Source organism: Trematomus bernacchii, unplaced genomic scaffold (genome assembly GCF_902827165.1).
Source record: "Trematomus bernacchii unplaced genomic scaffold, fTreBer1.1, whole genome shotgun sequence".
NCBI classification, from domain to species: Eukaryota; Metazoa; Chordata; class Actinopteri; order Perciformes; family Nototheniidae; genus Trematomus; species Trematomus bernacchii.
Window position 1 is genome coordinate 2,174,356 of NW_022987733.1, and position 25,982 is coordinate 2,200,337.

The 25,982-nt window shown below is 40.8% G+C and overlaps 1 protein-coding gene across 4 annotated transcripts in view; it reads right to left on the reverse strand.

The window, feature by feature from the left end:
• mef2d (myocyte enhancer factor 2d) overlaps window positions 1-25,982 on the reverse strand; it is a 143,139-nt gene that overhangs the window by 61,360 nt on the left and 55,797 nt on the right. For all 4 annotated transcript variants that reach the window (XM_034145862.1, XM_034145863.1, XM_034145860.1 and 1 more), the window contains exons 2-3: window positions 20,853-21,190; window positions 9,199-9,402 (exon numbers count right to left, since the gene is read on the reverse strand). In XM_034145862.1, coding sequence (XP_034001753.1) covers window positions 9,199-9,402; window positions 20,853-20,906 — 258 coding nt within the window. In that variant the 5' untranslated portion in view covers window positions 20,907-21,190. The remainder of the gene's footprint in view (window positions 1-9,198; window positions 9,403-20,852; window positions 21,191-25,982) is intronic.

Below are 25,982 nucleotides of genomic sequence, written 5' to 3' on the forward strand. Positions count from 1 at the left end.
GATGATGGCTTAGTAGACTAAAAGCTTTAGGAATCCAAAGTACAACATAAAATAAGTACCCTGTATCAAGATTGATGCAAAACAAGTGACATTTGACCTTTTTAGAGAGGTTTAGCCAAAACCACCCCACCTCTGAGGTGATTTGGGTGAAAATGTTTTTTTTTTCATATCTCTGGCCCCCCTTGGTCGATTTTGATGGTTGACACCTCTTTCTGACCGTTAGAGCCAATAGAATCGAAGGGGGAGGCTCCCTCCCACACACGTTGTGAAGAGAAAAGGTGGGGGCTGCGCGCATGTAATTTTGCATCAGAGTGGATCGATCTCTCCCTCTGACATTTGGAAACTAAAAAGCAGTTTTATTGCTTATGGATTATCAGAAATCATTTCAAAGAGGACACAGACACATTGGATGAACCTATGGATTAACTGCAGCATTGTTTTTTTATCGTTTTAATGCCATTGAAGACCAGTTTTGACCATGGTAAGCCATGTTAGCGTTTCTAGCTACTTAGCTCCACATGTTATGATGTACACTTTCGTTTATAGCGTCGCAAATGTTTATCACTGAGTGTTGAGGTTTTTTACACAGATTCAGTGTCTCCAGGACACCAAAAACGAGTGGTTGGCTGTGCATCTAGGATAAGTAATAAGGGAGTTATTGTGAGTTTAAGTGCCGTTTTAGGTTACATTTTTTCGCTCGTGGCTAATTCAAAGGCTGAGTGCTAGCATTGTGGGTTTTTTTTGGAAAAAATGTTTTAAAAGATCAGTTAGCTGAGTTTCTTCCCGTTACATGGATAAAAAACATTCATAGTTTTATTAAATATTAAGATTCCTTAGACGTTGTTTCCTGCAAATGACGTTTATCCGCCCGGTACCGGGGGGGCCATGCGTAACAGGTTAAGTGCTTTGACAAAAAATCCATACAAAAATGTCATCTGTGGAAGCCGTAATACTGTAAAAAGCACGACCAATCATTTTAGCCGGCCCGGCTAAAATAACTGGATGGCCTACCTGCCTGTCAGCCTTCCATCGGGGCACAAACTTATCTCGTGCCCTCATTGGTCATGTGCACGTTCGTGTGTGTTGGAGGAGGGGCTCTATAAGGAAGTGGCAGATTTTTTCCGGCTGTGTATTTTCAAATCCTAGCGATCTCGAGCTGGTTTCTCAAACTTACCTACCCTACCTTTAATGTTGTTCATAAATATTGTCGGATATTGAGATTTTTAAAACCCTTTTAATATATTTGATGTTGGCATTCACAGCTTGTACCCCCTCATTTTGTTTAGTGATTGAATGTTTATTAGTTTGTCAGACTTTCTTTTGTTGATTCATAAGATGAAACGATATTTAAATACACCCGATTTCATTATAGGGTTAGGGTTTAAACAAACGTTATTGATCAAATTCTAGATTGTTTTCATGATTATTTGTTAGGTCTCCATGAACATAGTGAAAGATGTCCTTTGTAAGTCCTCAAACTCCTTGGTGATGTCTTTAAACGTTGATTTGTCAGTCCAAAACCCCTAGAAATAACTTCACTTCAACCACTGTAATGTTATATAAGAGAGCAAAGCAACAAATATCTATATTTTTAAAAAATATTAATTTTTCTTCAACTTTTGGATGAAAAACTACTCCAAAAATGTATAATTTCCAAAATACTAGGTGATTTTTTTGTTGTTGACTGACTTATTGTTGCAGCTCTACTTGATTCATTGATTGTATTAATTGATTTTCACATGAACAAATACTTTTACGCATCATAAAAATGGTTTGCGAATATATATTTTCTATGTAGAAACTGATAAGTTGACTATTCGTTGCAGCTCTACCTCTCAGTGACCTCGTCTTGTCCAGATTGGGATGGGATTTTAGGAGGTCTGTAAGAGTTTGGAAAGCAAAGAAGGATTATCTGTGAGGGAGCGTCTGTAAACAGAGGCATCACGAAACCCTAACCCTAACCCTAACCCGAACCCTAACACCATGAAGTAGATGGGTATACAAGTTTAGAGGGAGGTGATCACCACAGATTGGTGGTGTTATATTTGCGAGTATCCCAAAAACAGGTAATGTCCAAGCCTTTGATAGTGTTTACTATACATTAAAGGTCCCCTATTATACTGTTTTACATCAATATATCACAGGTCTCAGATATATACAGAGCCTGTCTCTGATTGGGTTACACAAGCCAAAACAGGTTTTTATATCCTGAAACTTTCAGAATCTCTTTACACAGAGGGGACACATGTTGATGTATAAAAGACATGAACAAGTGGATTTTGTATGATAGGTGACCTTTAACACAATTAGATTTTAGTAAAGGTTTTTTTTATCTGGAAAAAGAGTCCCCACCACTTTTGAAAACACAGCGATCCTCCTTGGTTTTATTAAATGTAATATTCCATCCCTCACATACTTATGTATATATAATAACTTGCTTTATATTTTGTTACTGTACATTTGTAATTCAACATGTATATTTTCTACTTTCTTGTTTATTTCTAGTCTTAACATTTGTATTGTACAATGCCATGTATGTTTCTGCTGCTGCAACACAAACATTTCCAAAATTAGGATCAATAAAGTACTTCTTATCTTATCTTATCTTTTTGAGTTGTCACTGAAAAAACTGAAACGTTGACTTTAATTAAATGTCTTATGTCAACAGATTCCACATAAAGTGTATTAGATTAGCTGAAAGCAGTAATATTAAGTGTAAATAAAACACATTAGGTTCCACTTAATATAGTTGCTTAGGAGATATTTGTTGACAGAAAACCTTATAATTTAAAGACAACTTTTCAGTTTATTCAGTGTCCATTATGACGGCCGGACAGACTCAGTTCCTAAAGGGGTGAATCGTGTCAAGTTTGTGTTCTGAGATACGACCCAGGAGGATAATGGGGGGGTCCCAAAGTATTTAAGCCCCCCGCGGTGAGGCTCACTGGAGGAATCTGCGTTGTTTTAGCTGCTTAAGATATTTAAAAAAAGGGGTTTCCCTCATTCTCCGTCCCTCTTGCTTTCTTTCGTCGCTTTTTCCTCGCCGCTCTGTTAGCATTTTGCTCGCTCGTGTTCCCTCTCTTCCTTCCCTCGCTCTGATTGGGATCTGCAGTCAAGCGGATTAACACATCCTGGCAGGACAGGCAGGCAGCCCACACACACACACACACACACACAAACACACACACAAACACATACAAGAACACACACACACACACACACAAACACATACACACACACACACAAACACATACAAGAACACACACAATAACACACAGAGTCTTTCAAGCAGCACGTGCATCTAAGAGAGGCTGTGTGTGCATATGTATTGCCTCTCAGCCTTGCAATGAAGTGAAGGAATGTTTAACCATGTGATGCACACACACTCACACACACACTCACAAACACACACACACACACTCACAAACACACTCACACACACACACACAAAGGGCTTTTATAAGCATACAGTACAGGGACATTACTGCGTGCATGTACAGTAAATGCATGGTGACCATACACAAACCAAAGCACATAAGTGTGTGTGTGTGTGTGTGTGTGTGTGTGTGTGTGTGTGTGTGTGTGTGTGTGTGTGTGTGTATGTGTGCCTGCGTGACTAAATCCACACTTCATAATTTATACTCAAAAGCACTTGCTTGGAGTGACTCACGGAGGCACAGCGGCAAATGGGCACATTTTGTGACTATCCAATTACCATCTGTGTGTGTGTGTGTGTATGTGTGTGTGTGTGTGTGTGTGTGTGTGTGTGTGTGTGTGTCTCATATGTGCCACTGCAGATACTCTTTAATAACTATCCTATAATTCATCCATACCGTCACATTGGCTGCACTACTCTGAAAGGCCCAATGTCAAGTGTCATGCGAGCAGTCATGTGAATGTACGACGTGCTGCCATGTGACCCGAATAAAACATGGAGAGGAAATACAATATATACAAATTCTTACTACATAATGTAATAGTATTTGCTTTGCCTTTTTCTTAATGTTAGTTAAGCAATATGTTACAGTACAGGCCTTCTATGGAAGCCTTTTAATGTGAAAATGGAGGTGTATAGCAAATATATCATGTATATATAAGTCAAAAATAGTTAATAATATCATAATTACACTGTAGTTACACCTGCATTACACTGTTAATACACCCAAATAAACTCTTACTATACCCATGTAACACTATTAATTCACCCATACTATTAGACCCATACTACATCCAAGTAACAACCAGTATTACACTGTTATTACACTTTAATTACACTGTTATTACACAATCATCCACCCCTATTACACCCATATTACACCCATATTACACCCGCATTATCCCCATGTTACACTGTTATTTGTTCCACATTGCACCCATGTAACACCAATGTTACACAGTTATTACACCGTAATTTCACTGTTATTACAACCATTGTACACACGGACACAGCCTTGGTAAGTGACTATATCCATAAACTATTTAAGGGTTAAATAAGATGTGTTTCTGTAGTTTTACTATTGTTTTGGTACAGTTTGTTTGCAGTGTAGTACAGCTACTCTTTGAAATGCAGGTTTTTTAGGAATGTTTCCAGTCCTAATGATTCAAAATGCGTCTGTAAATGCAAAATATACGGGATTAATGGATAATGTTTGGCACAGACGACACTAACACCCGCTTAACCAGCAGGCTGCACATCTGGCAGCGGGACAACTGAGGACAACCGCCGGAGAAAGATGCTGAACGCATCATGGACCACAGAGGGAACCGGTGGGTGGAGGTGGGAGGTAAAGCATGGAAGCTCCCATGTAGGACACACACACACACACACACACGCAAACACACAGACAGAAGTCGACGCATCGAGAGGCTAACCAGGACTGAATATTGTATGAGGCGTTCTCATGGGCTGCTGCAGAGCGTGCAAACAGAGAGAGAGAGAGAGAGAGAGAGAGAGAGAGAGAGAGAGAGAGAGAGAGAGAGAGAGAGAGAGAGACTTGTGCACACACACCATACATACACACTCACACATAAAGAGAGAGAGAGAGAAAGAGACAGAGTGACACACTTGAAAACACAAACACATGTACGCACACAAACAGGGCCAGTGGAGCTTGAGCTGATGTTGCCCCGAGCTGCTCAATGCCCTGACACACACACACACACACACACACACACACACACACACACACACACACACACACACACACACACACACACACACACACACACACACACACACACACACACACACACACACACACACACACACACACACACACACACACACACACACACACACACACACACACACACTTAAGAGCCATCTGCAGCTGGAGATACAGCCTACAGAAAGGCTTTACTGCTGACACTCTGAGACAGACAGAAAGAGAGGGAGAGAGAAAAGGGTAAAATGGTCGTGACCGAATCAGGATATTAGGAGGAAGGAGGAGGAGGAAGAGAGAGAAAGGGAGACAGGAAGTGACAGCGGGGAGGAAGAAACGAGGACTTTGCTTCCTCAGTCTTTCCTTCTGCCCACTCAAATCCAAAACTGCCTCACCAACACTTTACCAACATTTCACACCTAATTGGACTTTCTCCGTTACAAACCTCAAGCCTCTTTTCAAAAAGATAGTCCTATAGACGACATGTCCAATAGGACCGTTAGTCCAATAACAGTCTCACCTAATGTGTATCCTAAGGGAAACCTATGTATGCTTCATGTGTGAATGAAGGCTCTAATTGTAGTGGCGATGCTGTTAACATTTCTCCAATAAGTGTCAACCAGTAAATTCAGCCACAACACTCTACTGTATTTGTCATTGCAAAGAACTTTCCCCTGGTGTAGGGACCACATTTAGACCCTAATGTTCTGAAATGTCTAAAGCTTTTGTTCCATAAGTCTCAGAAAAGATGAAAAAAACACAACAAAAACACGGTTCCTTGGTTCCTCAAAAGGTTCCCAGGTTTCTGTAAAAGTGGCGATGGCAGGGATCTATTAGCTGCATGTGAAACGTCTCACATTTCACCAGCTAGTGATTGATTTAGATGTTTTTATGGATAGTTTCAGACAACTTGGAAGAGAAGGATGCCTTGAAGCTGCAGTTTGAGGTCAGAGGAGCCTCTCGAGGGTTTAAGAGATGAATCAAGCAATCTCTGAAGCCTCTGGGCTTCTTCCAAAAACATCTTTGATAAAAAAAACTGTCTGGAAAAGGTGAAATACAGCCAATCATTCGGTGTCAAAGTCAACCATTCCTGGAACACTGGTAGGCACCGCTCTGTTTATAAATCAGAAACTGGCAGAGAGAAATTGTTTAAAATCTAAAGTGTTCCCTTGTTGAGCATTCCTGGGGACTAACTCACATTATTAGTTCATTTGACCCTGACTTTAGATGTGGGAATGATGCCTTTGTTCCAAAATAATGAGGCCAATTGGACAATATCTTCCAATAAGAAATCCCTAGTAGTTCAAAATCATGCATCTGTATTTCTAACAGTCATATTGATGTGGTGGTGACTCAGTCTTTTCCCGTCCTAACCCCCTCTCAGAAACTGACATTTTTCTGCTTTGCCATGTGTGTTTATTTGTTGAAATGCGGCGTTAACCCGACCTTTCGACATGACGATAATGTGTTTACCAATATGTGGCGCTGACTGCATGTTGACGGTGTTTGTGGTTGACCGATTTCAAACAGTGTCAAAAAAACAAGTGAGGAAAACATTGGAGCTTTAAGTCGCCGCTCCATATGAAGCCTAAGTGCTGCAGTGCAGTGTAACGGCTCGCTGAATCATACCATCTCGTGTTCAATTCATGAGAGGGCCATTATGTATAATAGGGTCAGCAAGCCATGTGAATGTGCTGCGTGTTCGCCTGACGAGCTGCACATATTCCCCACAGGGAGCAAAGACGTCAGGAAATGAATGTATTACCAAAACATAAGAAGCAAAGTAAACGATTGCCCTCGCACCTTCTCTCCTGACCTCATCACTGACCTCTCTGATACTAATATGCATATGAAAACGCTGCTTTTCCATAAAATGTTATCGTGAAAACACTTATTTTTTTATATTAAAAACTCGGTTAGGCATGTAGGAAAATAAAACACTATTGACCCATGTAACACTATTAATACAGCCATATTAGACCCCGAAAACACCCATGTAACAACCAATATTACACTGTTATTACACTTTAATTACACTGTTATTACACAATCATCCACCCAAATTATCCCTATATTACACTGTTATTTGACCCAAATTGCACCCATGTAAGACCAGTATTACACTGTTATTACACTTTAATTACACTGTTATTACACAATCATCCACCCCTATTAGACCCACATGATCCCTATATTACAGTGTTATTTGACCCACACTGCACCCATGTAACACCAGTATTACAGTGTTATTACAACCATTTTACACATGGACACAGCCTTGGTAAATTACTGTATCTGTCAACCATGTAAGGGTTAAATAAGATGTGTTTCTGTAGTTTTAATATTGTTTTGGTACAGTTGTTTGCGGTGTAGTACAGCTACTCTCTCTCTCTCTCTCTCTCATGTAGGTTTTTCAGGAATGTTTCCAGTCCTAATGATTCAAAATGCGTCTGTAAATGCAAAATATACGGGATTAATGGATAATGTTTGGCACAGACGACACTAACACCCGCTTAACCAGCAGGCTGCACATGTAGGTATATCAAATCCAGGTGAAAATGAACTGCTTTTTACACAAATCTGGGTATTTTTCGGGTAGAAATCAATGATAACAAATACAGAAGTAATCAACAGCTAAACAAGAGGGATGGAGTTGGATCATCCACTCTCCTTTTAACAGACTGATTGCAATGAACTGGAATAGCCGTGATAGACTGGGAGTAGACCTAATGAAGTCTGAGGAGGGTGGGATTAGATTAGTTTAAGTGAAAAATAAACCCTAAGAACAGTTACTTAAAACGGCAGATGTTCCAACTTTGATGCACCAAAGGACAAACCTGAAATGTTTCAATCGTACTCCTGTTGTGTCGTTTTCCCCCCCCCTCACTTTGGTGTTAGCGGTCAAATTTGACACGGTCCTGTTTTAACTGCTATTACATTAACACACAAAATCATTAATCATCACCAAATTTAATTTAACAACCCTTTCAACTGTAAATATTGTATCAGACTACTGGTATAATGACAAAACTGCAGTAAATATACAAAGAATAGACACTGAACATGTATTGTGTGTGCCAGGTGTGATCCATGTGGGGGGATGGGCACATAAGAGCGGGGAAATGTATCAAATTGTTCTGTGTGTGTGTGTGTGTGTGTGCCAGGTGTGATCCATGTGGGGGGATGGGCACATAAGGGGGGAAAACACATATAGAGTATGTGTGTGTGTGTGTGTGTGTGTGTGTGTGTGCGTGTGTGTGTGTGTGTATGTGTATGGTAGTGTATGTGGTGTGGTGTGTGTGTGTGTGTGTGTGTGTTGACTAAATCATCCAAAATTCAATGAAAGTGGTGATCAGCAATTGTATATGTTCAAATGTCTACTGTGAAGGATATCATAAAGCCTTAATGCAATTGAATGTAAAACAAAAAAGTTATGATTGATGAAAGTAGTACGATTTGACAGGAGGGTTAAGTGAAAAATAAACTCTTAGAACCAACAAACACTAGGAACCGTTACTAAAACGCAGATTTTCCAACAGAAAACAACCATTTATGACTGAAAATGTTTCCATAGTGAGTCAGCAAAGTGGGCTATCCTACTCAAAGACTGTTTTATTGTCAAATGGATGATATATTTGGGGAAATTCAAGTAATTCCCGCCCGGTGCACTTTGAAATAATCTATATTATATGATCATGTGTTGTGAGCCATGAGTTTCATCTTGTAGTTTATTTAAAGAGACTATGAATGTGCACATGTCTGTCTGCAGCGTGTTATTGAGCATAGGGTCTTGTAACATGTGATTGTAAAAGGTCCAAAGGTATAGTGCTGTGTAAACTAAAAAGAAGGGTATGAAACCTGTGAGACTCTGTTATTCTTTAGACAGACACATGTACTCTTGGCGGACTTGACGAAAGTATTCTGGCTCTTGTACAACAATATAATAATTCCTTCAATCAGCAGTGTGTCTGTGTGTATGTCCTGAGTGTCTAAGGTTTGGGATCCACGACACTCCCCTTCCCCCTCCACGCTTTACCTCGATGATATCGGCGTTGGTCCGGCTCTCGTGCGGCTCGTTGTACTCGGTGTATTTGAGCAGAACTTTGTCCATGTCGGTGCTGGCGTACTGGAACAGCTTGTTGGAGTGGTTGAAGATGATGAGGGCGATCTCGCAGTCGCACAGCACGCTCAGCTCGTACGCCTTCTTCATCAGACCAAACTTCCTCTTGGTGAACGTCACCTGGAGATAAAAAGAGGAGGAAGACATTTTGAGTCAATTTCAAATCGGAAATGATTGCACTGCAAAAGAAATCCATATTTTTGTTAGTCAAAGTTAAATGTTGTATTCTAGTGCAGCAATCGTCCTTTTCCTGTCATGTTTTACAACCGTATATATCTTTCATTTTAAACTGAACTGGGGAATAGAGGAATAACCTCACCCTGTTGACATGTTATCGATTAGTTTTGAAGATATATCTGTATTTAAGTCGCCGTGATGATTGACAATGTAAAATGGACCAGGAACATTCAAAGAACTGCAGATTTCTATGGAAATAACTTGAAATATTTTCGGGGGGGATTTTAGGGTGTATTATGTTGCCAGTTCAAGTCCCGATGAGACCAACAAAATACGTCACGTGTGCAATGGTACTGTGTGTATTCATCAAACTCAATGAAGGGTCATCTTCTTCTCCAGTTGTAAACATGACAAATTAAGGGTTAAAGGTGGGGTAGGTCATTTTGGAGAAACCAGCTCGAGATCGCTAGAATTTGAAAATACACAGCCGGAGAAAATCTGCCACTTCCTTACAGAGCCCCTCCTCCAAGACACACGAACGCACACATGACCAATGAGGGCACGAGATAAGTTTGTGCACAGATGGAAGGCTGACAGGCAGGTAGGCCATCCAGTTATTTTAGCCGGGCCGGCTCAGATGATTGGTCGTGCTTTTTACAGTACTACGGCTTCCACAGATGATATTTTGTTATGGATTTTTTGTCAAAGCACTTAAGATATTCATTGCTATCGGGATGTTAAGAGCATTCCATGGAATATAACAACAAGTGTATCTCGAGCCGGTTTCTCAAACTTACCTACCCCACCTTTAACAGACTGTTTGACATAATGGGAAATACATTTTGACCGTCTGATAAGTATTGCAATAAAGCCTGAGCACAATTAGCTTAGCTTAGCACAAACAGGGGGAAACAGCTAGCGGGGCTCTCTCTCCAAAAGGCTAGAAAACTGCTAACCAACGTCTCCAAAGCTTACTGGTTCCTGTGTTATCCGAAACAAAAATGTAACAGTTCATATCATTTACAGTTTTCTGTTTTTTTTTTCTGCCGGGAGCATTCACTTCCTGAAGTCTTGTCGTCAAATTCACACGTTCAGTCTTGATTTAAGCACGAACCACATTGGCATATCTCCCTTTAGATAGAAATACTCCTTATATGTTCAACTTGTGATAATCCTTGATACGATCTGAGTATTTGTTGCATTTTGACACAAAATCACTGTTTTATTGCCATGTTTTACAGTTTGCAGGGGGGAGTATCTGGGATCCAAACAGGAGTGATTGTATAAAAGTACTGTGTGCTTTAGGAAACAGACTTCTAGACAGAGTGTCTGAACATGCTCTCTTTCAAGTACTCAGTTTGTAGTACACACACACAAACACACACACACACACACACACACACACACACACGCAGCTTTTCTCCCGTCACGCTCATTCCCCTCGCCGTTTTCACACTCTCTTATGCTCTTTTCCATGCTCTCTTTCTATGTCACACACTCTCTCCCGCTCTCTTTTCCACACTCTCCTTCTGTCACACGTTATTTCTCACACACTCACACACACACACACACTTGTCGAAGCCCCCGTCGGTTGAGAACAAGCAGAAGTGGGAGTGTTGCTGAGGCACAGGGTCCCTTGTCGTCTCCATGTTGGCTTTAGAAAGCGCTTCCCGGCGATAACCAACTGGTATTTACCATCCAGGGAGATTTGGCTTTGTTTGGATTAAACACTCAGTATTGCACAAACACAAACACACACACACACATACACAGAGAGGGAAAGGATTAAGAGACGAGGAGAAGGAGAGGCTTCAGGTACAGACTCAATATCTGGTGTTCGATATGGCAGCGATGCAGATAAAGAGCGTGTACACAGATGGGAATCAGGACTGATGTGAAGGTGTAAAGAGCGGTTTGAAAGCATGCTGCTGTTCAGGGCGCGCCCACGGGTGCCATCAACACATTTTCCATTAGGTAAAACACCTGCTGTGACCTCACAGAGTGGGCGGGAGCTGTGGAGCAGCATTCCTGTGTCTGCACTGAAGGGATCCCGGAGCGTTTCTCCCTGTAAATCCACATTTCTGTGAAACGGCCTACATTTTTAGGGTTGTATATTCCTGTCTTCAATTGAAATGAAAATGGTGGTAAAGTCAGAAAATGCAGACAGTCTGCTTTGATTGGAAGTGATATATAGCTGAGACACTAGAACTGAATTCAATTTGAAATCATTTTTGTATTATTATTTATGGGATCGGGAATTTTCTTCTTTTTTTTTTTTTCTTTTTATAAAATATTTTTATTATTTTATTTAATGTTACAAAACAAAAATGACCATGTTCACGTCTTAAAGTCATCCTGAGGCCTTAGTTTTGGTTTAAAATTACACAACATGATGTATGTGTTGCTTCTTTTGGGCTTGTTTTCATAGACCTGGTTGCTTATTTCTCTCAAATCTGGCAACAGAGTGGGCGCAGTGTCTAATAGTAGCAGTAAGCTAACAAGAGGCTACGTTCAGCTGGTGACTCGGGAGTCGGGACAGAGAAAATGTCAGGAGTTTGGAAGTATTATAAATTGAAAAGCGAAGGCAGTGTAACAGCCAGATGCAATGTTTGCAAGGCGGAGGTTCCGCGTGGTGGAAAGAACAGAGCTACGTTCAACACGACCAATCTAATACAAACACCACCAACAACAACACGACGAGTACACAGCGGCCACTCAGGTAACGGCACTGAAACAACCGACACTTTCAGAGACTTTTAAAAGGAAAGAGAAACTGCCCCAGAACAGCCAAGATAGCTGAATTCATCGCGTTGGATGACCAGCCGTTATCTGTGGTGGAGAACGTGGGGTTTAAGGGACAACTTGAATGCTTTTCTCCTTTTTTTTCTCTTAATGCATTGCATAAAGATCGGATCGGGAAAAATCGGTATCGGCCAGATTGTCAAAATCAAATGATCGGAATCGGATCGGGAGCAACAAAAGGTGATCGGGAAATCCCTAGTTATATTCCATGGAATGCTCTTAACATCCCGATAGCAATGAATATCTGAAGTGCTTTGACAAAACATCCATAAAAAAATATCATCTGTGGAAGCCGTAATACTGTAAAAAGTACGACCAATCATTTTAGCCGGCCCGGCTAAAATAACTGGATGGCCTACCTGCCTGTCCAGCCTTCATCTGTGCACTAACTTATCTCGTGCCCTCATTGGTCATGTGGCGCGTTCGTGTGTGTTGGAGGAGGGGCTCTAGTAAGGAAGTGGCAGATTTTTCTCCGTCTGTGTATTTTCAAATTCTCGCAACTCGAGCCTGGTTTCTCCAAAATTACCGTACCCCACCTTTAATGTATGATGTATTTATTTGTCTGTTATTGTATTTATTTGTAATTGTATTTATTCATTTTAATTTATTGTATTTTGTGTTATTATATTTAATTACATTTTATGTATTTGTAATTAAATGTACAATCAATTCTGTTATTGTTTTTTATTTATGTATTTATTTTTATATTTTAATTTGTTATATGTAATGAAATGCTTTTTTTAAATTAAATGTATAATCATTTGTTCATATATTTTTTATGTATTTATGTAATTCATTTATTATGCATTTATTTATTTAGTATTTATTTTTTATTTCATGTAGTATTTATTCTATTTATTATTTGATGTGATTTAATTGTATTATATGTATTTCATTGTATTCCACCAAACAACATGGTATCTGTTCTTATCACTTATATAACAGCGCCGCTGGTTCTGAGGTGTTATTTAACACACGTCCTGTAATAACACAGTTATAGCGCTACGATGCATTATCACTGATATCAAACTGATGAATGCTCTGCTCTGCTTCTGCTTTCTTCAATTGAAATGAATTGAATAAGGAAAAAGGAAGAGATAGAGGGGGGGAGATAAGATAGAGACACGGGGGAGGATGAAAGCGAGACCTTCAATCTCTCACAATCTCACAATCTCACAATCTCTCTCTCCTTTTTCCTCTTCCTCTCTCTCTCTCTCTCTCTCTCTCTTTCCCACATCCTCCTCTCGCGCTCACTCATTGCTTCCTGCTGCCCACAAATCAAATTATAACGGGGTCGTATCCATGAGCAACCGCCTCCCCCCACCCTCTGTTTCCCACCTCATCACCTCACCTCTCACCCTCCCCCCTCCATCTTTATCTCTCTGCCTATCTTCCTCCCCCTCTTCCTCTTCCTCCTCCATCCTCTGAGCAGACGAAGTATGTGGCGACGTTGGAAAGGGAGGAAATGACGGCAGGTGATGAAGAGACGAGCAAACAACAACAACAAGAACATGATGCTGCACGACTTTATATTAGACATTTTATTTAATACGCAATATGGACCCGTGCTATATCCGGACCGCTGTAGTACTTTATATATTAGTATACTACGTTACAGACTTAATAAAAAATCCTACCATGAATATTTTTGTTATTTTATTCATTGAAACTGCTTGTCCTATATTATTATTATGTATAAATAATAATAATAAATACACACAGCAACAACAACAACAACAACAACAACAACAACAAGAAGATGCTGCTGCATGATTTATATCAGGCGTTTTATTTAATATGCAATATGCACCCGTGCTATATCCGGACCGCTGTAGGTGCAATATATTAAAATATATAGTAAATAGAGTATAAAAAAGTCCCGGTACTTTACAGACTTCACAAAAAATCCTCGTTAGGTAGAGTTTAAAAAAAATTATACCATGAATATTTTGTTATTTTAGTGGTTTTTTGGGGGGGCCATAACTTATAATTAAGCAATAGCTCACGACAGGCCGAACAACCCCCTTAGCTGTGATATAATGAGCATATATCACGGCCTGAAGTGAGCTATTGCTTTTATAAAACGGTTACCAAGTGTGGCAATATGAAAGAAAAATACACACTCTACACTAAATAGTTTTTATTAGTAAATGATGTTCAAAATAAAATAGTCCCTCCGTTGCTATTTATTTACATTCATGTGTATGTTGCCGTTTATTGTGCACCCACTGAAAAACTGTCCAGCATCAGTAGCATGGCTTACGTGGTTACTTGTTGAGGTTGTTCTAGGCTGTTGCTTGGCGTGGCGAGAATATTGCTCCACTTTCTCCGGTCCCCGAGATTCGGCTTCCAGTAGCTCTGGAGAGAGCTTTCGCACCTGTGGCCACTAACGGTCATACTGTCTCTGCTTTGTTTCAAGACCCGCATCAGAAAGCTTTTGAATGGTGGTACTTTTCCAGTTGGTCTACCTGCTCTTCACGTGGCTCTGCATGTCGTCGTTTAGGTGCTTTCTGGGGATAGGCACTGCTCAATCCACTCCTCCATAGTAAGGCCACCCCGGAGGTCGAAGTTAACCTTAAATGTTTCCAACTTAAAGGTGGGGTAGGTAATTTTGGAGAAACCAGCTCGAGTGCGCTAGAATTTGAAAATACACAACCGGAAAGAATCTGCCACTTCCTTATAGAGCCCCTCCTCCAACACACACGAACGAGCACATGACCAATGAGGGCACGAGATAAGTTTGTGCACGAGATGGAAGGCTGACAGGCAGGTAGGCCATCCAGTTATTTTAGCTGGGCCGGCTCAAATGATTGGTCGTACTTTTTACAGTATTACGGCTTCCACAGATGACATTTTTTTATGTATTTATTGTCAAAGCACTTAATGTATTCATTGCTATCGGGATGTTAAGAGCATTCCATGGAATATAACAAAAAGTGTTTCTGAAATAAATTACATACCCCACCTTTAAGCTTTGTTAGTTAGTTAGTTTCGTAACGGACGTAATGTAACAGACGTAATGTAACAGTTGTAACGGTTGTAGCTTTTTCTCAGACGCGGAGGGATACTGACTTGTGAAAAGTAACTACAATTCTACCAGTGATATAAGCTCATTATATCACGGCTAAGAACCAATCAGATTGCTTGATTTGACTTGTCCGTTTTATAAATATAAATACATTTCCAATCATTGAAAAATAAATAAATACCGTGATTATTTGGTAAAATACTGTGATGTGAGTCATACTGCCCAGCGCTAAATACACGTATAAATACAAAATCAATCCAATTCCTATAACCAATCTGCTTGTCCTATATTATTATGATTATTGATATTATAAAATAAAATACATGTTCTAATTCAAATACAATAGCAGAACTAATTTACTATTATTATTATTATTTTAAGTAAATTACATATAAACAAAAAGAGAGTAAGCCCTTCTCAAAACTAAGACCAGCAGCGACTCCAAGCATCTCGATTAAATCACCTGTTTCTCTTTCTTTACTTGGAAAAAGTGGACGCTTTCTCGGTTTCTTTCCCCCCCCCCCGACCCCCCGTTTGCCACAAAGGAAAAACAAGCTGGAGGTAATTGACATTAAGAAGCCAGGTATCCAATGGCAACTGAAGAATAAGACATCCTCAGTGAGGAAAGACAGAAAGCAAAAGAAAGAGAGAGCGAAAAGGGGGCGACGTGTGTGTGTGCGCGTGTGCGTGTGTGTGTGTGTGTTTGTACGTGTGTCTGTGTGTGTGCGTGTGTGTGTGTGTGTATGTGTGTGTGTCTGTGTGTATGTGTGTGTGTATGTGTGTGTGTCTGTGTGTATGTGTGTGTGTCTGTATGTGTATGTGTATGTGTATGTGTATGTGTATGTGTGTGTGTGTGTGTGTGTGTGTGTGTGTGTGTGTGTGTGCATGTGCATATGAGGAAACCACCCCTGACAACCGTAACCTCCTCTCCTGCCTCCTGTAGCGCAGACATTTTTTGGGGATATGTTTTGTAATGTTAAGGCATTATTGGAGAAGACCCCTGCTTTAAAACTTGGAAATTGACTACTTTTCCACCTTATTGAACCTCGTTTTCTACATTATCTGACAGCGTTATCTTCTCCGTAAAGTTAAAAAATGTTTCTTTTATTTACATCGTTACAACTCAAAGTTATTTCAGCAGTCTGTTTTCTCAAAGGGGATCTCCAACTGGTTCACGGATGGAAATGAAACTCCAATTCATCGTAAAAAACTGGTAAACTTGTTCCCCATAGGAATGAATGGGACATCTAAGGAAGAGGATTAAGAGCCACATGGGAATTTCATTTAGATCTGACCAAAAGGGATTTTAGGTTTTTTAGTTCTGAGTTTAAAGTCAGAATTCAGAGAAAAAGTGTCAGAAATCTGTAAAAATGTTGACTTTTTTCTCAAATGTCTGACTTTTTCTTCTGAGTTCTGACTTTAATCCAAGAACTAACCTCATGTGGAGCTAATTCTGATGACTTTATAAACTGCTTAAGCTGAAATCATGTTATTTGTGAGTTATACTTTGTTACTTTCCATCTGTGCAGTTATTGGATTCATGGTTTCTACCCCCGGCTACAAGGGTCACGGTGTCAGTGAGTAATCCTGCCTTTCTCTGCTATCTTTGATGTGACACACACCATCCACAATAATACAAAAATATATCCCTCCATGCCAACATTTCCCGGTTCTGCTTCTCGTGTTTTTCTTTGTCTCCGTGAGAAATGTGGCATTTGAGATGCTGTCATGTTTCCAGCCGAGGCCCACACTCTGTTTATTTATTGGAGCTTATGGCAGCCTCTCTGAATCAACACGTAGGAGGGTGACGGCTGCATGCACTCCAAAAAATCATCTCATTTGATTTCCCTTTCAGAAGCTGCACTGATCATTAGCTTCAGCAAGCGTGCAGGAAAGATCTTCTTTAATCTAGCCGCCTGATACTGCGTTCCTCTGCAAACACAATGTGAAATGCAGAGGCGCGAAAAGTATTTTTTTCTCAAGTCAAAGTAGTAATACTGCAGCGTACAAAAAGCTCTGTTGCACGTGACACTCACTGAATTCAAAATGTTCATTAAAAGTACTTAATATGCAGAATGGCGTAGTTAAGAATAACATATATTGGATCACTGGATTGTAATTCTTGATGGTTTTTCAGTGTGTGTGCGTGTGTGTGTGTGTGTGTGTGTGTGTTAAATTCCTTTAATTGGTGATGGTTTTGTGTGTGTGTGTGTGTGTTGCATGTGTGCATGTGTGCATGTGTGTATGTGTGTGGTCTTGTGTACGTCTATGTGTGTGTGTGTGTGTGTGTGTGTGTGTGTGTGTGTGTGTGTGTGTGTGTGCGTGTGTGAATGTGTGCATGTGTGTGTGTCTGTGTACGTCTGTGTGTGTGTGTGTGTGTGCATGTGTGCATGTGTGCGTGTGTGTGTGTGTGTGTGTGTGTGTGTGTGTGTGTGTGTGTGTGTGTGTGTGTGTGTGCCAGAGTCCTGCACGGGTCTGATTTTCAAGACCCGCCCCCGACCCGCTCCCGACCCGCTCCCGCCCCGCACCCGCAACGTGCAATACCGAACCCGCCCGCCCACCCGCACATATTGACTTAGTTCCGCAAACCGACCCGACCCGTCGGCACAAGATCCGCAACCCAACCCGAACCCGCATATCCTATGAAAACTTGGGATTGCTGTTAGCAATGAAAGGTGCTTTATACATCGAATGTATTATTATTATTATTAAAACATGCAATTATTAACACACGCAGTTGCGTATTTGGCTCAAAAAGCGTGGGATGTTGGTTATTTTCTCCATCTGACACCAAAAGCCTCCCAGACGTTGGATTTCACGGAAAATGTTTGAAAAACGACCACCCGCGAATCAGTTTTTTTGCGGGTCACCCATCGGGTCGGGTACCCGATGCAGGACTCTGGTGTGTGCGTTAAACTGTATTTCACCTCCTTTAGTCATGAATGGAAAATAGATGGAAATATGCGAGTAAAATAAGTAACACTACATTTTAAAATTCATTTAAACGTCTTATGTTTATATAAATATTTTGATTATATTTGATAATTTTCCCATTTTTTCACATTGCATTTTCTAGAAGTCTGGACTACCTATGTTGTTAATGTATTATCGAGGTTTCTTTAATTTCTCCCATTAACTGTTGGGTTTCTTTGGGAGTGTTTACTTGTCCTATGTGATTCCGCTTCTTCCTCCTCCTCCTCCTCCTCTTCCTCCTCCTCCTTCTCCCTAACGTCCAATTGTTTACCGATGAAACGCAACCCTTCATCCCGCTGCAGGAGCACTTTTCTGCTTTATTGAAATGCAACTCAGATTGATGAGGAGAAAAGTGAAGATGATTTTCCAAAACCCCGCGGCCGGCTCTTTTTCAGCTCGACACCTTGTTCTCTCCTCGCTCTGCTTTTAAAAGGAGAGCTCGTCACATCCATTACTCAATCTGCTCAATGGAGTGAAGCCCATTTACCAGTCGACTCATTTAAGACGGATCATTTACCCTTTCATCATCGCTGACAATCCCACTGATGTAACCGGAGGGACTGTTTTAAGGTGGTATATATCATAATGTGTTGCTTTTTTTTCTACTGTAGGGGAATGAAAATGTCTCCTGATTAGAGTCATATGAGACTCATAAAACTCAATGCGGCTATATTGTTGAGAGAACGCCCATTAGGTTGTTCATGCTACATGGGACATGTGAAATCAGAAAGGATCCCTGTGGGAATTTGATAAGGCTTTCTGTCAGCCTAATGGAAATTAATCAAGGAGGCGTTGATATGATTATACCTGAGCAGGATGTGTGACGGGGATATTTAAATCATATAGGGAGTTCAATCCAGTTTAACATCAGATGCATTATTTTTGTAGAGTAAATTAGCATCTCCCTGGTTCCCACGTTAATAATACTAACATGGTTTGTTTAGCAGGACACCACTTTATGATTTCTGAAGTAAAAAGCTAATGTTGGGCTATAAAGGAACTACAGCACGGTCACATGACTTCACGTCACCACCGCTAAGCTAAAGGTGGCTAATGTTGGGCTATAAAGGAATTACAGCACGGTCACATTACTTCTCGTCACCACCGCTAAGCTAAAGGTGGCTAATGTTGGGCTATAAAGGAACTACAGCACGGTCACATGACTTCACGTCACCACCGCTAAGCTAAAGAAGGCTAATGTTGGGCTATAAAGGAACTACAGCACGGTCACATTACTTCTCGTCACCACCGCTAAGCTAAAGGTGGCTAATGTTGGGCTATAAAGGAACTACAGCACGGTCACATGACTTCTCGTCACCACCGCTAAGCTAAAGGTGGCTAATGTTGGGCTATAAAGGAACTACAGCACGGTCACATGACTTCACGTCACCACCGCTAAGCTAAAGGCGGCTAATGTTGTGCTATAAAGGAACTACAGCACGGTCACATGACTTCACGTCACCACCGCTAAGCTAAAGGTGGCTAATGTTGGGCTACAAAGGAACTACAGCACGGTCACATGACTTCACGTCACCACCGCTAAGCTAAAGGCGGCTAATGTTGGGCTACAAAGGAACTACAGCACGGTCACATGACTTCACGTCACCACCGCTAAGCTAAAGGAGGCTAATGTTGGGCTATAAAGGAACTACAGCACGGTCACATGACTTCACGTCTCCACCGCTAAGCTAAAGGTGGCTAATGTTGGGCTATAAAGGAACTACAACAGTCACATGACTTCACGTCACCACCGCTAAGCTAAAGGAGGCTAATGTTGGGCTATAAAGGAACTACAGCACGGTCACATGACTTCACGTCACCACCGCTAAGCTAAAGGCGGCTAACATTGGGCTATAAAGGAACTACAGCACGGTCACATGACTTCACGTCTCCACCGCTAAGCTAAAGGTGGCTAATGTTGGGTTATAAAGGAACTACAACACTGTCACATGACTTTGCGTCACCACCGCTAAGCTAAAGGTTGCTAATGTTGGGCTATAAAGGAACTACAGCACGGTCACATGACTTCACGTTACAACCGCTAAGTTAAAAGGTGGCTAATGTTGGGCGTGATTACGTTTGGTCGTCTCATTTAGACACTTTTTAGCAACCAACATTTTTTGTATTCACCAGTGGAGTACTTACTGATGTATCTTATCTCGCAGAACAAAACAAGAACATTTCTGCAGCTCGATAGGACGCATTCAAAAATACATTGACTTCAACACGAGGCAACAGGAAGTGGTGAACTGCTGACTCATTTCGGGATTTCAGGACTCATTCCTGCACCACATTATAGCAGAAAGGCAATTTCAACCTGTTCTTTTGTCTAAGAATTAAGAAAAGTAGGACAGTATGTGTACCTACAATATATCGGTCTTTATTTCAAAATGTATTGTAACGCTGTAATCCTGCTAGTAATCTCTATTTTATTTTGAATGTAACCATAATCAGTTTTTTTATGTAATTGTAATCGAATAGAGTTAAAAAAGATGGTATCTTGACTACATAATCTCATCACATGTAATCCATTACTCCCAAAGCCTGATTACACATCCAGATATCTCTGGGTTACTGAACAGCCTCTCACCTGTCTGTTGCGTTCGTCAGTGATCCTCTGGATCTGGATCTTTTTCCTCCCCATGGTTCTGGCAGTGTGTTGATGTCAGAGGTCACGGATAGCTGTCGCTGTATTTCCTTCCTCAGGTCGTCCTCTCAGTGCACGCTGGTGTTAGCAGCCCGGCAGGGAGGCTGTGACCCAGTAGATTTAGAAATAAAAAATAAAAAACAGGGAGGAGAAGGAGAGGAAGTCGGGGTTCGGTGTGCGGCGCCTTCTTCAGATCATGTTCCTGATTCCAGAGCCAGGTCATCCACACTCAGGTTGATCTGGGATCCTCTGCCCTCCCCTTCACCTCAGCTGGGCAGATCCTGGAAAACAACACACAGACATTCATTAGTACACAGAGAAATGGGGGGAGTGTGCATCCTGTGACCCACTTTAGCTGCTAGACTCAAGACTCAAGATTCAAGGCTTGTATTATCATGTGTACAGAGCTACAGTGTAGATATGACAATGAAAAGCTTAGGTCACAGGCTCCTCCAACAGAGCAACACAATAAAACAAGATAAAAGTGTGCAAGTAAATGCAAATAAAATAGAATAGAAATAGTGCAAGAAGAGTCTTCAAGTAATTGGAATATGACTACGGTTTGCAACGACCCCTCATACACAACGACAGAAAAATGATGCAGCGATGCATTCGAGGTGCCGACGAATCAGAAGATTCAAATTCAAAGGTGTTATCGTCATATGCACAAAGCTACTGTACAGTGGAGAAATGGCAATGAAATTCTTCTGACCTGAGCTCCTCAACAATGCAACATATATTATAAAATACAAAAATACAAAATAAAAAGTAGTGCAAAAAGTCTATATACATGTCAACAGAATATGATATGTACAAGAACAGAATATAAAATAAAATAATGTAAATTAAAGTTGGTTTGATGATGTACCTATGATGTCATAACGATTGTTTGGCTTGTGTAACCATTAGCCAATCAGCAACCAAGGTAACCCCCCCACCCCCCTTATCACCTGAATCTCCTCCTAGAGCACCATTGAGTTCTTTTTAACCAAATCTCTCTCAGAGGGGCGTGGGGAGGGGCTCCTTATTTTCATCTAAAGTAACAGACAGAGAATCAGCACTTTTGAAACAGGGCTGAAACAGAGGGGATTCTGGGTAATGCTGCAATGATCTGTTTGGTGTTTGGAGCCAAACACTTCCGAGACATGTTTGTATATATCTGAGACCTATAATATATTGATGAGAAACAGTATAATAGGGGTCCTTTAAGACAAAATTAAATACGGTTTATTGCGTTGATAAATATTTATATAAATAAGTATATGGCAAGATGACAAACAGGAATTTCTGTGTTGTTGTGGGTGTGTGGGGGTCTACTAGGGGCCGTGGTGGTTATATAGTGGTGGTGGGAGTTATGGAGGGTGGGGGGTGTTTGTAGGGCTACACGCAGAGCAGGAGGCCCTCGGGGGGGGGGCTGTGCTGTGTCAGCTTCATTAGAGGCATCAGCGCCACATCACTGATCCGCTGGTCGCCCGCGGCCCCCGGCTGCCCCGGACTGACACTACCAATGTGTTTCCCTCCCGATCGAAAGCAGAGCAGCGAGGAGAGACCGTGAACGCCACATATTTTTAAAAAACGCCGTCATGAAAAGTGGCTCATTTATGACCAGAGATGGCAAAAGTACACAAAACCACCAGACTCACAGACGGTTTCATCCCACAGGCCATAAGACTGTAACACCTGAACTTTTGAAAGAACCTCGATAACATTCATCAACTTATATATCAATATTCCAATTACTTGTATATAGACTCTTCTTGCACTATGTCTATTGTATTTTATTTGTATTTACTTGTATTGACTGACACTCTGAATGTGTTTCCCCCCCCGATCGAAGGCAGCGAGGAGAGACTGTGAACGCCACATATTTTCCATCATAAACGCAGCTAATTTATGACAGGAAACAGGTTTGACTCTGTGATCTGTGTCAATAAAATAACGCACATTCTATGGACAATATTGCACTAATACACATTCTCAAAATATTGAAGTGACTGTTATGTTGTATATTCTGATTGTTGTGTTTTTATTTAAGTCGCTGTCTGTACACACAAACTGGAAGATTGACATTAAAGTTGACTTTGACTTTGACTTAAAGTTGACTTTGACTTAAAGTTGACTTGACCCTAAGACGTTGAAGCAGAAATGTGTAGTGGCCAAACGGCAGTACTACATTTCCTGTGTCAGTCTGCGACTTCAATTGGCCCAAAAATGTGTATTCCCATTGAGTCAAATGTATGTTTGAGGGTCTTGATTAGTGTTTCTCTTCAGTGATCGTGATGTTCTGGTAAATGTTTGTTTTCCTTGCATCGTGTCTTAATATCTGTCCTTGTTTGACGTTGCAAATGGAGCTGCTGTGATTCAAGAACAATATCTGACAGTAAAGTATTATTGTATCGCATCGTATAATCTGTGCGAATGACTCAGTGATCTGTGTGATAAAAGCAGGGCAGTACGACCGTTGACACTGGGATGAACATTACTCTACATTCATTCTAAAAACCACATGATCTTTATTAGGATACTCATTAAGATACCTATTAGCGATAGCATTAGCATTGGCTGTAATTCCTGGGCTCCTGACACACACACAGTCACACACACAGTCACACACTATTGCCACATAAACACAACCAATGCAAACCAACTAAACACCTGATCGTGCGTTATTAATATCAAGCAGTGAAACAAAAATTACCATCCATTCAACCATCATTAAGCCTAACATGAAATTAATGATCAAACAATTATTCAAGATTTAATAACACACTTCTGCTTCAAATGAATAATAATTCATTATAACTTTAAGCTCTTGTATGAAAAGTCCTTAAAGTGTATATTTATCTATCCAGCAATTATGCACATTCAATTACAAGAAAATAGGGTATTCTTTAGGGTATAAAAGGAAGAATTTGACTTTAACTCTCAAAAAGCACATTTTTGTTATTTTTGTATTTTGATTTCCCTGACTCTCAGTCAAGCATGTATGAGTCGGGAAGATCTCTCCGATTAAACTCGGCATTTAACAACAAGCTGATTTGGTGTCCACTGATAACATTATTATTATTATAATATAAATACTGAACACTGACCTAATTGTATGTAACACGGAGAAAATACGAAGAGTGCAAAAAGCCGTGTCTAATTCAGCCGTGCATCTAACTAACCATGAAATAGAGGGTGGTCTATGATACTCTACAATGCATGATCAGAAACACAGGATTGGCACTTCATAAATTTGAAATGTCGAAAAGGGAAAAGTGGAGAGAGAAAAGCCCAGAGTGTTTCTGCAAATTCATGCAGACTCATGAATGAATGAGGAGGCAGCAGCAGACCAGGAATGGCAACAGCGGCGAGGACCGTTTTAGGCCCCATTTCCTACTATTTGCAGTTCAGCTTTTAAAAATAGCGCGCTATATATATACATACAGACTGTGTGTACACACACTGCGCAGCGTGCACACGTCACATGACAGTAGGAGAAAAAAGTGGCGGCAGTGTGCAGAGCTGAAGTATCTGGAGACAGACGCAACACACGCTCTCCAGCATTGTTTGCATTCCCTGTACCTGCAGAAGAAGAAGATAAACGCCCTCTACTTACATCCATTCTTCTGAAACAAAGAATATGAAATTGTCCATCATGAGACTGACATTCCCTTTGTGCAGCTGTGGGCGCCGCACAGCACGCTCGTTTAGAGAGGATGCAATGGGCTTGCTTTGGCGATGAGTTGCTTATGAATTATGGAAGACCGTTGAGAGCCTGGTTTCCACTTGGAAAGTCGAGCTGCAGGAACTGAATGTACAAAGCATTGGCAAAACATATTTCTGATATCAGCTTCCAGCTCCTTCAGCACAATCATTTTCAAAAAAATAAAAAATCCATGCTTGACTCCTTTGCTTCTCTTCATCTTCATGTCTTTCAATTCTGACTGGCAGAGATTTAATAAGCGAGAGCAGTAAAGCGTACAGTGGATCACCTCATTAGTGTACTTTTTGAAAGGAGTAGGTGTTACCAATATGTTTTAACATTCGTTCTTGTCATTCGGCAGAGTAAAGAGGTGTTGGTAACATCACTTCCTCTCTCGCAAGCCTTCGTTATCCTCTGGAAAGCCAGCGATGAAGTTCAAAGCAGCGCGCCGAGGGATTTGTCTTTAGGTTGTGGGCTGATCACACATGAAAAGGCGGCTTTATCTGCCCGCCGGTGGTCAAATCTCGACCTTTTACCCTTCATGCTGCGCGGGCTCGCTTCCCATGTCTGATGTCAGGCCGAATCTCTGCTCTCACACGGGAAGCAGGAGGCCTGGAGTGTGTCTCTGCCTCGCTGAGCAGCAGGGAGCGACAGGCGGGCTCTGGACAATGAAAAGATTAACGCTGATAATTAGGAATCTACAGCGGACCCGGATAAGAGCCCTGGGGAACGCCCCAAAAAACGTTTTGCCGGCTTATTTCACAAGGGGCCGGTGACAAGCTCCTCTTCTGCAATTTTCAGAAGAGTTGGACTCGGGGAATAAGGACATAAAGGCACATATTGAAGCAAAGAGCTTCTAAAGAATGTGTTCAGCTGCTTCATTCACGACATTAGAAGAACAGATGCTGGAATATTACAGCCGTTAAGACTTGATGAGAATGTCTTCATCCCTGTGGATTCACTTAACTAACTAAATCTCAGTGATGCTTCTTCCTTGGATAATACCTCCATGAAAATTGCATTGAAAAGAAAACCTTCAGCAAACTAGTCGGATAGTAGTGTCTGTTTTGAATTGCAATTGTTTTAAGAGTTGCTCAGATATTGTGATTTGTTTTAGTACAAGAATTTCAAACGTAAGACATCTTAACGCTGCATTTTGGGGTTTTCCCTTATGTTTTTGTGCATGTAAATATTCTGCAAAGGCTACAAATACAGAGTTCCCAAAGTAGGGACCTTTAAATGTTATTAGATTGTGCTGTAAAAAATATGAATCAAAAGTTTTTTTTTAAAGATATGACAGCGTAAAACCTACAAAAACAGAATCTGAGAAACAAAAGAAAGCGTACTTAACTTAAGAAAGGTATGAAAATTAAACAGATATACTA